We start from the raw sequence: 17,328 nt of genomic DNA, 5'->3' as shown, positions 1-17,328 counted from the left end.
TGCTATTTGGACCAATCAAATTGTGCAAATTTGAATCCCTCATTTCCATAAAAATGGAACAATCAGGGATCAGGGCATTCACTATTTACACATAAGTAGACCTCCTCTTTTTCTTGGGGGAGCATACTTTTGGTTTCCACCTAAGGCTGCATTAGCCATTTTTGCAAACTGTTCACCTGAATGAAATCTATCCATTTACCACAGCCCAGATTGGGGATTCATGTTGGCATTGGATTGGTGGCAGCGACCTTCTACTGACACCATATGTCCCAAAAAGCATGTGTGTGTGTGTGTGTGTGTGTGTGTGTATGTGTGTGTGTGTGTGTGTAAAAGTTTATATATCTCCAAACTATATATGCACTAGACACATACTCTCCCTTTATTCAATATCCCCGCTAGTTTAGCAGGATAGGAGATTACGTAGGAATTTGGAGCCAAAGCTAGCCTTTTTCTGGCCTGTCTTGCCTCAGTGAATACAACTCTTTTGGTTGCTTTATCACAAGCAATACCTCCTAATTATTTTTTTATAATAGTACCACTTTTCTAAAGACATCTCTATTTTCTAACTGTGATAATTTTTTTTTAGTTATTTCAAGTTGGAGAAAGGAACACTTACATTCAAGGTGAGTTTGTCTCAAGTTTAGTTACTTCACTTACCTCCTGCTTATTTTTAATTTTCGAAACATTCACATCAAAAGGCTTTGAAACTTACTTCTGTATAGTAGGTACTTAACCTCTGAGATCATTCTAAGGCAGCCGTGGGCAAACTATGGCCCGTGGGCCGGATCCGGCCTGTTTGAAATGAATAAAACTATTGAAAAAAAAAGACCGTATCCTTTTATGTAATGATGTTTACTTTGAATTTATATTAGTTCACACAGACACTCCATCCATGCTTTTGTTCCGGCCCTCCGGTCCAGTTTAAGAACCCATTGTGGCCCTCAAGTCAAAAAGTTTGCCCAACCCTGTTCTAAGGAGATATCTGTAGGGGTGGTTTGGAAGGTTTGGAAAGAACTCTGTAAAAAACATCACACAAATTTACATAAAATGGCCAAGGTCTGACAACTGGACTTTTCCCTGAAGATTTACTTCACAGATAATTTTGAAAACACCAACTGTGTTCAGGAAGGTGCGGCCCTCTTGCAAAACGAAACTTTGAAACAAGCTAGTATGTTTCAAAAGTGATTTGATGTTGTATGGAGCCAGAGAAAATATTTTCTGTGTGGTACAGGTGGACATAATCAAACAATGAGGCTTTTTCATTCTGTGGAATGAAGCATTTCTTTAAAAATGAAACCTCATAATTTTTGTTTTGAGGCATGTTCACTTTATTAAAAAAAAAAAAGGAAACTAAGAGATTATTGGGAAGGCTATATACAACCCACTCTAACTCTTTGCCTAGGTTTCTGACAAGTCCCTTGCCCCCTCCCTACCCTAGTCCTCATTCTAAATTTCCTAGAAAGGTATAAATGCAGGGGAGAAGGTGGAAAATGGTGGCTGTGCTTGTGCAGGGTGTGCGTATGTGTGTGAGGTGGTGGCCAGCGAGAAGAGGACAGAAAGCAGAAAACGCCAAAACCAAGGCCTGGGGCGGGAGTGGGAGGGGGTGGAGGGTGTTGCAGAACCGCCTAGGTAAACAGAGAAGGGCAAATTCCAACCCCAGGAACGTGATGCCACTTGTGGGCCCTCAGATTGGATAGGACAGAGATGAGTGTGAGGGTGGTGCCTGCTGGGCCCCGAGCACAAACCCGAGGAGGGGGCTGTATGTGCGAGTGCATGAGCCGGGGGAGGGGACGCGCGCTCCTGCTGCACTGGCCTCGGGAGTTGGGGGGCGAGCTCCTTGGTGACGCGAGGCCCTCACGTGACCGGGAGCTGCAGAGGGACGCAGCCTTCGGTGCAGTCGTCACTCCCTTCTGGGTACCAGCGCCCCGCTGTCCTGCGCGCGGCGGGCTGGCACCGGCCCAGGGCAAGCGGAGCAGGTAAGGGCCCGGGACGCGCGGGGCCCAGGGCGGCGGCCGCCCGCCAACCCCGGAGGCCGGCGCAGGGCATCAGCGCCCGGTCCCCGCCGGCTTTCTGCGCCCCGGCTTTCCCGGGAACTTCCACGGCGACCCCGTGGGGTGGGGGTGCTGGGGCGGCGGGGATCCAGGGAGGGCAGCAGAGCAACTCGGCGATGGAAGTCACCGCCGAGTTCCTGTAGGAAAATGGTGAAGCCGCTACGGGGAGACGGGGGGCGGGGGGGGGGGGAACAAGGGGGAGACGCGGCCCGGGAAGGGGGGGCTCCAGGAAGGGGGCGGACGGGGCCGGTGGGCGCACCCGCTGGGCCAGCGCTCGGCTGCGGCGCCACCCGCTCCCCCTCGCCGGCCCCTGCAGGTCTTCGGGTCCCAGAGTCGCGGCCGCGCGCTCCAGGCGAGAATCGGGAGGAGGAGCCGCCTGCAAGGATAGGCCCAGGTGGGTGCGGGGTACGGTGGTCGGGGGGCGGGTGCAGTGCCCAGTCAGAGACCTCCCCCAGGTTCTTGTTCCCAGTCTCCAGTCCTCCATTTTGCTGTATGCTGAGCTCTGGGAAGGGAAAAATGGTGGGCTTTGTGGGAGGGAGGAAAAAGGAGCGAGCTGGAGGGTGGGGCTGGAATGGAGGCCCCCTAGAGGGCGCACGAAACTCCTGAGGTGGGGAAAAATGACACTTTAAAAACCTTTGATACCAGGCTCTGAATCCTACTGGTCAGTGCACCAAGCATTCAGTCACTCCTTGCCTTTGTCTTACTTGTGTTCAAAGAAAAACAACCTGGAAAAAAATCTCATCATGGCAGATATCCACCACGAAAACGAGGAAATGGAGCAGCCCATGCAGAATGGAGAGGAAGACCGCCCTTTGGGAGGAGGTGAAGGCCACCAGCCAGCGGGAAATAATCGACGGGGACAGGCCCGCCGACTGGCCCCTAACTTCCGATGGGCCATACCCAATAGGCAGGTCAATGATGGGATGGGCGGAGATGGAGATGATATGGAAATGTTCATGGAGGAGATGAGAGAAATCAGGAGAAAACTTAGGGAGCTGCAATTAAGGAATTGCCTGCGTATCCTTATGGGGGAGCTCTCTAATCACCATGACCATCATGATGAATTTTGCCTTATGCCTTGATTCCTGCCATTTTCTATGAGATTAATACTGTGATTCCCACTGTTATTTTCTTTTTCCTTGCGTTTTCTGATAGGCCTTTACTGATCTGTTTGCTATGAACCTCATGTAATTTCCATGTGTCAAGTGGGTTCTGTGTTACCAGCTTCTATTTGGAGATTGCCTTGGCACACAGTCTTAAGTTTCTGCCAACAGTAGTTTCACCCATTTGCATGGAAAAATGTAAAGTTAATAAAGCAAATAAAAATCAACCTATACATTTATTGTCTCATTAAACACACACACACACACACACACACACACGAGGGCAAAAGTAGGTTTACAGTTGTGAGTACACCAAACACAGTTTATACTTGTGTTATTAATTCTTGTGTTACTTTACATATGAACAACTATAAACCTACTTTTGCCCCACCTTTTATATAGGAGTTCTCCCCCAAAAATCTGAAATCAAATCCCTCAGGGTGTTAATCAGGGAACATTTCTCTGTGGTTGGGTCTATGATTTTTTTCCCTTTAATTATCTGGAGTTTCAGGAGTAATGAAAACAATTCTTTTCAGTGAGTCTGTGAATGTAGTACAGGAACATAATACTGCTTCAACAAACTTAAAGAATGAACTTTAAATATCTCCCAGTCTTAGTTGAAAGATAAACTTTTTTATTACAGATACATTTTTTTTAGAGTCAGTGTTATGTAAAATGAGGACTAATGCTTGCCTGACAGGCTGCAGAATGGAATAAATGAGGTGTATAACTGTGTTGAGCTACTTCCTAAGCAACTCCTCAGCATTTAACAGAATCCTGCCCCCATCAGGTGTGGGAATGACTAAAGGGAGCTTTCATCCATGCTCATAAGTACAGAGGGCCAAAGTATGTGGGTTCCACCTTGCCAGTCCTCTGATATTTGCAATACTCTTGCTTCCTTGTGCATTGCCTTATCAGTTGAGCATACTTGCCCTTCTGCTGGCTCCTGTTGCTGATGTGCAAGAGTCGAGTCAAGGTAACAAAACCTCACTGATTTTTCTGGAGTCCTGGTGAGCTAAATCCCCCTTTGACCTCTATAGAAGTTTAAAAAATGCCTTTATCTTCCCTTTATAATTGCTTATCAAGCGAACACCATTCCCATGGTTCTTGGTCTTAATGTTGGCTCTTAACCAAATAACTTTAGGGTTTATTTTTATTTATTTTTTAAAAAATATATTTTATTGATTTTTTATACAGAGAAAGGGAAGAGGGATAGTTAGAAACACTGATGAGAGAGAAACATCAATCAGCTGCCTCCTGCACACCTACTGGGGATGTGCGCGCAACCAAGGCACATGCTCTTGACCGAAATCAAACCTGGGACCTTTCAGTCTGCAGGCCGATGCTCTATCCACTGAGCCAAATGGGCTAGGGCTACGGTTTATTTTTATGCCCCTCCTCTTCAAAGAACTCAGACATGAAGGCACTGGGGCCTAGCTCAGGAGACACATCTAGATGTCACCGTGGTGTGTCCAAGATGCACTACTTCAGGACACCAAAACAAGCCGGCTAGCCCAGCCAGTGTTGCTCAGTGGTTGAGTGTCGACCTATGAACCATTAGGTCACGGTTCCATTCCCAGTAAGGTGGCACATGCCCAGGTTGTGGGCTCAATCTCCAGTGGGAGATGTGCAAGAGGCAGCTGATCAACGATTCTCTTGTATCATTGATGTTTCTATATCTCCCTCTCCTTTCCTCTCTGTAATCGATAAAAAATATATTTAAAAACAAACAAAAGCAAAACAAGCAGGTTAAAAGCTTTGTTTTGCCCATGTTTCTATCCTTTTTGGGGATTTTCTCAAAAAAGCATCTGGACAGGCCTGCCCAACCAGTTTAACAGACTTACCTGAAGATAAATGGAAATTATATTAGGGAAACACATTTTAAAGGTGAAACACTCCTTTCCCATTTTTATCCCTACCACACCTGAAACAAACTGCTTTGTAAGTTCTTAAAAACAATACTAAGTTTTTAAGCATTATTATTTTTGCTTGAGTGTGTACCCTTCTGAAGATAGTGATTAAGTCTTAATCATCCTGGAGTCAGTTACTAGTGCCTGACATAGAAGATATTTAATTATTAATTATTTTGACTGACAACTATAATGGAGTTCAGGACCCAGCTCAGTACTGTTCCTAACTGTCCTTTATAATTATGTGGCCTAAGGCAAGTAACTACTTACCTGGAAAGTATTACTTTTCATTTTCAAAGGAACTTGGTAAAAAAATTCTCTAACCCCAAATCCGTAATTTTATTGACTTTTTTTACAGAGAAGAAGAGAGAGGGATAGAGAGTTAGAAACATCGATGAAAGAGAAACATCGACCAGCTGCCTCCTGCACACTCCCTACTGGGTATGTGCCCGCAACCAAGGTACATGCCCTTGACCAGAATCGAACCTGCAACCCTTGAATCCAAAGGCCGACACTCTATCCACTGAGCCAAACTGGTTAGGGCTAAACCAGTACTGTTTTTATCTTTCCAAATATCCTATCAATGCATGCAGTTATTATTAATGATATTATTAATCATGAATCTAGTAATAAACCTATGATAATTATAACATTATTAAATAAGTTAGGCATTATCATTTTTATGCAAGCTTCTGCCCTTTTATAATAATTTTTGTCTTAATCATCCTGGAGCTCAGTTTCTAGCACAGTACCTGATATAGTAGATATTTACTAACATAAAATGCATTTAATTATTCATATTAAAATTTTTAAGTATTGAGTCTTTGAGGGTGGTTAATTTTTACACTCCTGTTTTAAAAGTTTCTGTGAGGAACATTTTAAAATGTAACACTTTTTATAATTATGTAATACGAGGTCATTATTACATATTTGGATTTTCAGAGAATATAAACAATGCCATAATCCAATCATCCAAAGAAAATACTTGTGAACTTTTTTTTATATATATATATATATTATTGATTTTTTTACAGAGAGGAAGGGAGAGAGATAGAGAGTTAGAAACATCAATGAGAGAGAAGCATCGATCAGCTGCCTCCTGCACATCTCCCACTGGGGATGTGCCCGCAACCCAGGTACATGCCCTTGACCAGAATCGAACCTGGGACCCTTCGATCCACAGGCCGACGCTCTATCTGCTGAGCCAAACCAGTTTCGGCAGATACTTGTGAACTTTTAATCATCCTACATTTAGTCAAGTTAAGCCAGACTCAGAAACTTTAGAATACTGTGTCTTACAAAGCCCCTGCCAATGATACATTTAGCTTATGGTTATTTTATAGTCTATCTTCTGCGCTCATCAAAGCTAATTGGATCACATTTGACCAACTTTCAATTAGCTCCTGTTTTTCAAAACTGAAAACAGTTGTTTTCATTTCAGCAGATCCACCTTCAATTGGCAAATTGGGGAACATTAAGTGAATAAATTTACTTATAGAACAGGACAATACTATTTATTTTTGAGACTGAAAAGTGCCATGCACAGAAAAAAGACTGGATTACATGAATGACATGATCACTGAGCAGGAAGCTTGTAGCAGGTAACTGTTCAATTTGATGGGTGGTGGAACAAATTTTGGACCTGTTTAGATTGAAATATACTTGGGACATTCAGAAGAGTTCCACTAGAGAAGTGCATAAAAATCTGTAGAGCCAGAGAAGACAACAGTCTGGGCTAGAGATGTGGAATTGGGTATCTTCATCACTATGACTAGTGACAACTGCAGAAGTGTATGGGATCAGCCAAGGAGAACATGGAAACTGAGAGGACATGCAATTTAGGGAAGCAATGTAGCTCAAGCTGTAAGAGTCCAAGGGTTGGAACCTGTCAGCTCTAGTTGGCGCTAAATCTCTACTCTGTCACTATTCCAAGTAAAATAATACTATAGAATAGTTATAGAAGATTCACATTGAATATAAGAACAGAGAAAGGGTGAACCTAAGAGAATGTTGAAAGGCATATTATACAAATGGCATCTATAAGAAAGCTAGTATTGCTTTTCAAGTATCAGACAAGGTAGAATTCAAGGCAATGGGAACTTATGTAAAGGGGGCATTTAATAAAGAAAAAAGATCAATATACCAGAATGGTATAATAACCCTTTATTTATATGCACCTAAAGGTATAAAGGAAAAATAAAAATCAGAACAAAAGGACAAGTAGAAAATTCCATAATCATAGTCAGAAAGAATAATATAAGTGTTTGGTAACTAATAGTATCATCAGGAAAATAAGTAAGGATATCAAAGATTTTTCTTAATTATTAATACATTTGACCTTGTTCACATATGTAGAACCCAGCAAACAACTATTGAATAACTGGGGAGATATAAGTTAAAAAATTTCTAGAGCTTCCACAGATAGGAAATTATTCAGTTGTCATCAGTCAAATCACAGAGTCCTCCTTGAACACTGGGGGCATTCATTAGAACCTTCAGAGGAAAATATTTTAGTATTAGTAATAAAATAACCCTAGAGTAAACATGCCCGATAAAGTTTAAAGATAAGCCTCAAAAGAGTTAAATGATCTGCCCGCCAGAATTAAATCCAGCACCCTTTAACAGAAAAATAGATTGTGCCGAGCCAGCTCAGCCAAGGGTTCGCCAGCCTGAGGGAGGGCGGCAAAAGATGAAGAAAAGACAAAGAGAATAAGCTGGGTCTAGGTGGATCTTCCTGTGCCTGGCAGAAGCCATAGAGAGAGATCCAGACGGCAAGCTGAGCCTTTATTTTATAGCCAGAGGTAAACAAGGTAGTGGTCACCATAATTATAATGTTCTTGTGAGTTTCACTTGTTTTGGCAGCACTTGCTGCACCTCCCACAGCCCATTAGCTACCTAGGAAGGATCTAGGGAGCATCATAAGGTCAAGCCTAATTATGCTAAGAGGGCTGTGCTCTCTAAGCTGGGACTTGTTTGTGGCTTTGCCAACAGGTCAGTCCGAGGCTTAACCTTATAGCCGCTCCCTACAATATATAATCCAGATTTTCAATTACACAAAATTCACAATGTTCAGTCTCTAATAAAAAAATTACTAGTAATATAAAAATGGTAGAAACGTGACAAATAATCACAAGGGGAAAAAATAGTCAAAAAGAACAGATCCACAGATTACAGCAATGGTGAGATAAGCATTCAAATATTTAAAACAGCTATTGTAATAAAAAATATAAAAAGAACATAAAACTCAACACCAAAACAAACAATCCAATTTTTTTTAAATGGACAAATGATCTGAATAGACACTTCTCCAAAGAGGACATACAGATGGCCAATAGACTTAGGAAAAAATGCTCAACGTCACTAATCATCCGAGAGGTGCAAATTAAAACCACAATGAGATATCACCTCATACCTGTCAGAACATCTATCATTAATAAATCAACAAACAACAAGTGTGGAGGACAGGGAACCCTTGTGCACTGTTGGTGGGAGTGCAGATTGGTGAAGCCACTGTGGAAAGCAGTATGGAGTTTCCTCAAAAAATTAAAAATGGAACTGCCTTTTGACCCAGCAATCCCATTTATAAAACTATATCTGAAAAAATCCAAAACACTAATTGGAAACAATATCTGAATACTTATGCTCATTGCAGCATTGTTTACAATAGCCACAATTTGGAAGCAGCCCAAGTGCCCAACAGTAGATAAGTGGATAAAAAAGCTGTGGTACATTAAACAACGGAATACTACTCAGCAGTAAAAAAAAAGGAAACATTACTTCTTGTGACAGCATAGATGGACCTAGAGAGCATTATGCAAAGTAAAACAAGCCAGTCAGAGAAAGACAAGTAACATGATTTCACTCATATGTGGAATCTAATGAACAAAATGAAATAACAGGAAAAATAGAGACAGACTCATAGATAGAGAGCTATCAGGGGTCTGGGTGTAGGATAGGGATTGAGCAAAAAAGTTAAAACAGAGAAAAAAACTCATGGACACAGACAACAGTGTGGTAATTGCCAGGGAGAGTTGGAGTAGGGGGTGATGCAAGAGGATATAGGGAGGACAAATGGTGATGGAAGTAGGGTTGACTTCGGGTGGTGTACACACAATGTAGTGTACAGATATGTTGTGGAATTGTGCACCTGAAACCTGTATAATTTTGTTAACCATTGACACTCTAATAAATTTAATAAATTCATTAAAAAGGAAAAAATAAAACAACTATTATAAATATACCCAAGGATTTAAAAGAAAATACTAATGAATTTATAATGAGGGTTTAAGTGGCTGATATAAAGGATATACATGAATATTTTAGAGATTAAAAAGTACAATTTCTGAATGAAAATTTTATTTGTTGTGAATAGCAGCAGATTAGATACTGCAGAAGAAAAAATCATTGAGTGGGCTGGCATAGCAACAGACACTATCAAGAGCTTCCTCAGTGATCTGTAGAACAATATAAAGATGTCTAATATATCTGTAATTAGACAACAGGAAAAATACTTTAAAAATGACAGAAAGTCTTCCAAATTTAAGGAAAATGAAAATCTCAAAGAGTCAAGAAACCCAGTGAATTCAAGCAAACTAAACACAAATAAAGCCACAGTAAAGCATACGCCATAATATCTGAAAACTAGCAATAAAGAAAAAAATATTAAAAGCAACTGGAGAAATGTGACACAAAGCATAAAGGAAAACAAAGTTTTACTTAGAAACAGTGTTAGTCAGAGTACAATGGAAAGATATATTTGAAGTGCTAAAGAAAATAAAACTTGTCGAACTATAATTTCATATTCTGTGTAAATGTTTTTCAAAATAATGATAAAATGCTTTAGAATCCAACAAAACCTGAAATGGTTTGCTGCCAGTAGACCAGAAATTCTTCCCCCCAAAAAAATTTAAATGTACTTCCAACTGAAGGAAAATAATGCCACATGGAACCTAGAACCTGTGTAATGACTAAAGAACACCAGATATGGTAAATGTGCAAGTAAACATAATTTTTCTCAGTTAACAAAAATGTTAAAAGATTATTTTTAAAGCTAAAAGTAATAGATAACAGGAAGATACAGAAAATTCTCTAATAATTGAAATTGAAACAATATTATTATAGCCCTGGCTGGTTTGGCTCAGTGGATAGAGCTTCAGCCCGTAGATTGAAGGGTTCAATTCCGGTCAAGGGCACGTACCTTCCTGGCCCCAGGTCAGGGTGTGTGTGGGAGGCAACCAATCGATGTGTCTCTCACATATTGATGTTTCTCTCTTTCTGTCTCTCCGCCTCCCTTCCCATCTCTCTAAAAATCAATGGAAAATATACTCGGATGAGGATTAACAACAACAAAAACACACACAAAAAACAAAACATTAATTTAAGTTTATGGATCAATGAAGACCTCATAAAAGGAATTACAAAATATTTTGACCTGAGCAATAACCATAAGAACATAGTATATCAAAATATGTGGTATGTATATATGCATACATTATGACCGTGTAGGATTTATTCCAAGGATGCAAGGTTGATTCGACATTTACAAAAATAAACCACCTGGCAGGCATGGCTCAGTGGTTGAGCATCAACCTATGAACCAGGAGGCCATGGTTCGATTCCTAGTCAGGGCACATGCCAGGGTTGTTGGCTCAATCCCCAGTATGGGGTGATGCAGGAGGCGGCCAATCAATGATTCTCTGTTATCATTGATGTTTCTATATCTCCCTCTCCCTTCCTCTCTCAAATCAATAAAAAAATAAACCAGTGTAATTCACCAAGTAAAAAAAATAATATAACATCAATTGATACAGAAGAAAGATTTGACAAAATACAACACCCTTTCTTGATAAAATCTTTGAGTAAGTAATGAATAGAGGAAAACTTCCTCCACTTTATACAGAGTATGGACAAATTACCTACAGGTAACAATGTACGTAATGGTGAAAGACTGAAAGCTTTCCCCTTAAAATAGTTCTAGCCATTGTAGGAGGGGCAAGAAAATGGAGCCCAGCTGGAATGGATCAGTTGGCTGAGCATCTTCCCGTGCATGGAAAGGTTGCCAGTTTGATTCCTGGTCAGGGCACATAGCTGGATTGTGGGTTCGATGCCTAGTTGGGGCATGTAGGGAAGGCAAACTCAACAAAGTTTTTTTTTTCTCTCTCTCCCTTTCTCTCTGTAAGCATGTCCTCAGATGAGGATTAAAAAATAAATAAACCCTGGCTGTTTTAGCTCAGTGGATAGAGCATCAGCCTGTGGACTAAAGGCTCCAGGGTTTGATTCTGGTCAAGGACACTTGGGCTTTATCCCCAGTGGGGGCATGTAGGAGGCAGCCAATCAATAATTCTCTCTCATCATTGATGTTTCTATACCTCTCCCTTCCTCTCTGAAATCAATAAAAATATATTAAAAAATAAAGAAAATGGAATGAAAGGCATACAAATTGAAAAAGAAGTAAAACTATCCCTATTTGCAAATAACATAATTATCTATGTAGAAAATCCCAAGGAACCTACATATTGTTATCTTTTAAATAATTCTCATGTGAACTTGCAAATAATCTAATCTAATAAAAGAGAAACATGGTAATTGGGTACACCGCTACCCTTCCCATTGGCTAATCAGGGCGATATGCAAATTAACTGCCAGCCAAGATGGCTGGTTAACCGCCAACAAAGGTGGCGGTTAATTTGCATACACAGCCACAATGCTGGGAGGCGAAAGGGGTGGGAAACCCAGCCCGCAGGCAAGAGGTGGGGGGGCGGCAAAGACTGCCGGTGATCAGTGATTGCATTGTGGATTGGAGGCAGAGAGAGCTACTTCCCCGTGATCGCCATGGCATGGGGGCAGAGAGAGCTGCTGCGCAGGCCAGCCGGCACTCCCGGACCCCCCTGGACTGTGGGTGCCCACTAGCCTGCTACCCCCCTGTTTGCCATGGTGATGGGGGCAGAGAGAGCCCCGGCCTGCTACCCGGTGATCCCCATGGCGATCAGGGGGCAGAGAGAGCCGCTGCACAGGCCAGCCGGCACTTCCGGACCCCAGGGCTGTGGGTGCCGACTGGCCTGCTACCCCGTGATCGCCATGGCGATCAGGGGCGGAGAGAGCCCTGGCCAGGCCAGCCAGCACCCCTGGACCCCTGGGGCTGTGGGTGCCTGCTGGCCTGCTACCCCGTGATCGCCATGGCGATCGGGGGCAGAGAGAGCCGCTGCGCAGGCCAGCCAGCACTCCCGGAGCGTGGGTGCCGGCTGGCCTGCTACCCTGTGATCGCCGTGGAAAGAAGACCTTCAAGGCCTGTCCAAGGCAGGTTTGCATTTAAAGCTAAGTGGGGTGGTCCGGAACTGAGCGGCACTGACAACCAGGGCAGTCTCTGCATCAGTGGCACATCTGCAGCTCGAAGTGTGGGGGGTGAGGGCCATGCAAGCCAGAGGCTTCGGCTGCAATGGTCAGATAATTTCAGCTCCAAGGCAGGCGCAATCAGGGAAGCCATGGGGACCTTCACAAAAAAGGAGAAGGCTGAAGAGGAAGGATACTTCCCAGAGCGGATTAAAGAACAGCTGGCAGCCTTGAAGAAACAACATGAAGAAGAGATCACTCATCATAAAAAGGAGATTGAGCGTCTGCAGAAAGAAATTGAGCAGCACAAGCAGAACATTAAGAAACTGAAAGATCATGATACTGCGGCAGTGTCAGGGTGAGGGGACAGCCAGATTTGTCAGTGTACCCGAGCTGTAAACAACAAAAAGTGTGCAGGAGCTGGGCAGGTGCACAGACAGGCACACAGACCCCAGGCCCACCTCGCCACCCCCTGGCCTCACCGCCACCGCTGCTGATGCCATCTCATGGGGCCTGCGCCCCGCAGCGAGGGGGGGGGGATGTCTTACAAACTGAACTTGACCATGCACATGCCCGCCACCTCCATCAAGGCCTCTGGGAGCGTTCACCCGCCTTCCACCAGCATGGCAACGTCTTCCCAGTACCGCCAGCTGCTGAGTGACTAGGACCACCATCTCTAACATGCAGGGAACAGAGAACAGCCAGGTGCCCCAGAGAAAATATGCTGAGCTGCTGGTCATCATTGAAGAACTAGGGAAGGAGATCTGACTCATGTAAGCGGGCAGCAAGAGCGCGATGGAGAGACTGAAACGAGGCATCATCCACACGACAGGGCTGGTTCGGGAGTGCTTGGACGAGATGGAGCGGAACACCAGGTCCTAGGACCTAGCCCCTAAGTCAGCGTGAAAGGCTTTCCCTCTTCTTCCAAGGAGTGATAGCTCATGCTTGCACCCCCTTGAGATGAAACTTGGTTTCAAAATGGTAACAGCTTGGTTTCTCCTCCCCGTGCCCCTCCCGTGGTCCATCAGGCTCTGAACCTCCCATCGCTGAGATGGAGAAGAGATTTTTGCAGTTATTAGATTTACATATTAATTAGGAACTACCCAGGGCATTTTGTGTGTTTTTTTAAAGCATTGATTTACATGATGCATGTCAGTTACCTATCACAGCAAACTGTAGTTGGCCTCCCAGATACATATTTCTCTTCTGGATACATTTCTGTTACATGGTTCTTTATGTTTCTCTTCTGAGCTGATCCAACTCTGAGGGTTTGTTTCAGTGAGTCCTGAGGCAGCACTTTAGTAGCCAGTGCCCATTCACCACACAGTATAAATTCTTTTCAATGTAACTTCTTTTTTTTTTTTGCTTAAGCATTTGCATGACTATTAGTACTTTGAAGTCAGTCTTTAAAATGCACAAGGTATAAATACAGAAGAAAGAGCAATTTATTGAACCTCACCTGACAAGGACCCCTGAAATTTCCCCTAAGGATGTATGTACATTTCAGTTCCGCCTTACCCATCAGTGGATCCAAACATGTGGAAGACAGTGACTAATAGTGTTTGCATCTTTGTATGTATTTATTACTTGATGTAATAAAGCTTATTTTCATTAACAACAAAAAAAGAAACTGAAAGATCATGCTGATGCTTAAGTGCACACAGTTCCCCATAGAATGGCTACATACTGTCCACTTCTATAAGACATAGTTCTGGTAACTAATATCTATCTATCTATGCTGCCAACAGATTATAATAAATTGTGATCCGTGGGGAAAAAAAACAAAAAACCAAGTGGGGTGACATCGGAATTACCCAAGCGTACCCCCAACCCCTTCACCTGCCCAGACGCCTAGGGTCCCTTTACAGCTGGGCTGAGCCCAGTGCCGCCCAGTGGCCTGGACACCAGATCTGACCACCTCTCTGGTTTGGCCCAAACATCTGAAGTTCGCATTAGTTGCCAACTTAAGAAATTGGAGCATTCACGTAAAATCAGGATTCCCCACTTCTCTTTCCAAAGTGGCCAATTGGGCTACCAACCAAGGGTGGTCGGTGTCACTTCAACCCTAAGAGGAACCCCCAGCTTGGGGGTGTGGTGAGGAGGAAGCTATCCGTGCAGACAGTTCAGTTGTGTAAACTCCCACTGACAGTAGCACAGCCCAACAGTGTGGCCATTCAACTGCAAGGCAGCACAGCCATGAAACAGTCTGGCTGTTAAACAAGGCCCCTCTCCAGCTTTCAGGGGGCTTCACCTACTCCAACCCACTGCACCCCACTCTGCCCCAGTGAGACAGCTTCAGTGTTTCAGCTCCAGCAAACAGAACACGTCCCAGTGGAAAGGAAACGTGTATCCATGGCCAGTGTTGCTCAATGGATAGAGCCTCTGCCTGAGGACTGAAGGGCCCAGAGTTCAATTCCTGTTCAGGGCACATGCCTGGGTTATGGGTTTGATCCCCAGTGTGGGGCCTGCAGGAGACAGTCAGTCAATGATTCTCTCTCATCATTGATGTTTCTATCTCCCTCCCTCTCTGAAATCAATCTATACTAATAAAAGGGTAATGTGCTAATTAGAACAAACAACTTCCAGACAACTTTCTGGATGTCCTTTTGGACAAAGCCATGGTGGCGGGGCCGAGGCAGAGGTGGTTAGGGGCGATCAGGCTGGCAGGGGAGAGCAGTTAGGGGGATCAAGCCGGCAGGGGAGAGCAGTTAGGACAATCAGGCTGGCAGGGGAGAGCAGTTAGAGGGGTCAGGCCAGCAGGGAAAGCAGTTAGGGAGATCAAGTCTGCAGGCAGGTGAGCAGTTAGGAGCCAGTGGTCCCAGATTGCAAGAGGGATGTCCGGCTGCCAGTTAGGGGGATCCCAGGGATCGAGCCTAAACCAGGAGTCGGACATCCCCCAAGGGTTCCCCGATTAGAGAGGGTGCAGGCTGGGCTGAGGGACACTCCCCCCCCCCGTGCACGAATTTCGTGCACCAGGCCACTAGTATCTTATAAAATAAAACAAGACACTATCTGCTGATGTGTAAAGAATTCCTCTACTAAACAAGGGTATCATCAAGCTACTTATGAAAAGTTAAGAGACTTGGTTGTCTTTACTGTGCACCAAGCTATAGTCTGAGTTCATGTTAAAACTAAGGGAAAATTGAGGTGATCAGGAGAAATCATCCCATTTCCTCAAGTTGTACACCCAGGTTACAGAAGACTGTCACACTCTCTGCCCACCAAGGAATGTCCTAGAGCAGTGGTTCTCAACCTTCCTAATGCCGTGACCCTTTAATACAGTTCCTCATGTTGTCATGACCCCCAACCATAAAATTATTTTCGTTGCTACTTCATAACTGTAATTTTGCTACTGTTATAAATCATAATGTAAATATCTGATATGCAGGATGTATTTTCATTGTTACAAATTGAACATAATGAAAGCATAGTGATTAATCACAAAAACAATATGTAATTATATATGTGTTTTCCGATGGTCTTAGGTGACCCCTGTGAAAGGGTTGTTCGACCCCCAAAGGGGTCGCCACCCACAGGTTGGCGACCCACAGGTTGAGAACCGCTGTCCTAGAGGTTAGGAGTGTATATGGTCATAAGAGTCCCAGCCTTGACACTTATACAGGGTGTGCCCCTAAAAATGTATGCACACTTTAACAGCTGATAGCTCAATGTTTAATATGAAATGTATTTTAATAAATGCTGCCTTTACAATTATTCAAAGTGTGTGTATACATTTTGGGGACGCCCTATATTTAGCCAGTACTACAGGCAAACCCCTTCAGCCTCCATTTCCTCTTTGGTAAAACAGATGTCTACTGGCACCTACCCCATAGGCTTGTAGTAAGGATTAGATGATATAAGTAGAGCACCTTACACAATCCTTGTCACATAATAAAAGGTATTGAGAGTGAAGGTAAGTTACTTACAAAACCTGTATGAAGTGAGGAACTTGTAGATAATAATAAGAATGCGTGGAGGCAGAGACAAGGACATTATTGTATCTTTATGTTTTCGGCTCTTATGCCAAATGCCATGGAGATCCGTGGTTCTGTGAGCAAATCCAGAGCCAGCGATTCAGTACAAAAGGCGATGGTAATGGACGACATGGTCTTCTTCTCTTTTAGCCTCATCTTCTTTCTTTTCTTTCTGAGAGCTGCAGAGGTGAACTGATCTTGAGGCTCTTCTCAGAGAGGCTACATCTTCTGGACTGAAGTTGTCCAAAGTTATTTTCAAATTTGAAAGGCCATGCGTATCACTAATGTGACGAGGAGCAAAAGACAGAGAATTAGCTGCAACATGAAACAGTAATAAGGAATCATATCTGACCAACCAGCCATTGTGATGATCAGATTTTTCACTCAAAGAAGGTCCTCTCTTCACTCTGCCAACAGCAGGGAGTTCATAAGCTTGAAGTACTGGAAGAAGAGCCTTCCCACAGCCACAAACCACCAAGGTTGCTGTCTCCTGTTCCACTCAGTTCCCAGTGATGGGTGATTGGGGCCAGAGGCTTCAAGGCAGCCTGAGCAGAGTTCAATGTCTGTTGACTTGGCAACAAAGTGGCTTCATTGTTACATACCTACAGCGTCATCACTGACACCTCCATTATTACCCTAACTCTCAGAGCTACTCCTCAGACTCTTGTCCTTCAGTTCAGCCTTGTGTAGGGGAGCTACTGCTAGTTTTCCTAGGAACTTTATTCACTGACTGATTTGTTTGGTGTTCCGCACTTTGTACTGAAAAACGACTTGTGGTTCTCTCCTGCCAGCACATCAGGAGGGAAGAGAAATGCTGCACCTTTCATCAGAAGCATCCACCCACTACTTTACCACATGGGATTACAGTAAACACTCGATTTTGAGGACCTCAACTTAATGGTTATTTTTGTTATTAATTCACTGTTATGTAGTAATTTCACCAACATGAATAAATATCACA

At 43.5% G+C, this 17,328-nt stretch overlaps 1 protein-coding gene and 1 pseudogene across 4 annotated transcripts; both read left to right on the top strand.

Moving 5' to 3' along the window:
- The first annotated feature begins 1,758 nt into the window (after positions 1–1,758).
- On the top strand, positions 1,759–3,381 carry BEX3 (brain expressed X-linked 3). Of its 3 annotated transcripts, none has more exons than XM_081115330.1 (3): positions 1,915–1,976; positions 2,368–2,445; positions 2,768–3,381. In XM_081115330.1, the coding sequence occupies exon 3, from the start codon at positions 2,795–2,797 to the stop codon at positions 3,131–3,133; it is 339 nt and encodes a 112-aa protein (XP_080971456.1). In that variant the 5' UTR covers positions 1,915–1,976; positions 2,368–2,445; positions 2,768–2,794; the 3' UTR covers positions 3,134–3,381. The 3 variants fall into 3 exon arrangements, with proteins under 3 accessions (XP_080971458.1, XP_080971456.1, XP_080971457.1); XM_081115331.1 differs by having other exon boundaries at positions 1,920–1,976; positions 2,802–3,381; XM_081115332.1 differs by lacking the exon at positions 2,368–2,445 and having other exon boundaries at positions 1,759–1,976; positions 2,734–3,381.
- A 9,551-nt stretch (positions 3,382–12,932) lies between these two features.
- LOC308536227 (cyclin-dependent kinase 2-associated protein 1-like) lies at positions 12,933–13,275 on the top strand (annotated as a pseudogene). The gene has a single exon. The product of its transcript is annotated as a cyclin-dependent kinase 2-associated protein 1-like (transcript).
- Positions 13,276–17,328: the final 4,053 nt, after the last annotated feature.

This window comes from Myotis nattereri (genome assembly GCF_964212035.1).
Source record: "Myotis nattereri genome assembly, chromosome: X".
Lineage (NCBI taxonomy): Eukaryota > Metazoa > Chordata > Mammalia > Chiroptera > Vespertilionidae > Myotis > Myotis nattereri.
This window is presented reverse-complemented; position numbering and strand designations above follow the sequence as displayed.

Excerpts from the sequence above, each read along its gene's own strand:
- BEX3 (XM_081115332.1), top strand. The coding sequence starts at position 1,762 with ATGTGCGAGTGCATGAGCCGGGGGAGGGGACGCGCGCTCCTGCTGCAC. Across the intron at positions 1,977-2,733 it reads GCCCAGGGCAAGCGGAGCAG|TCACTCCTTGCCTTTGTCTT; the intron begins GTAAGGGCCCGG and ends CCAAGCATTCAG.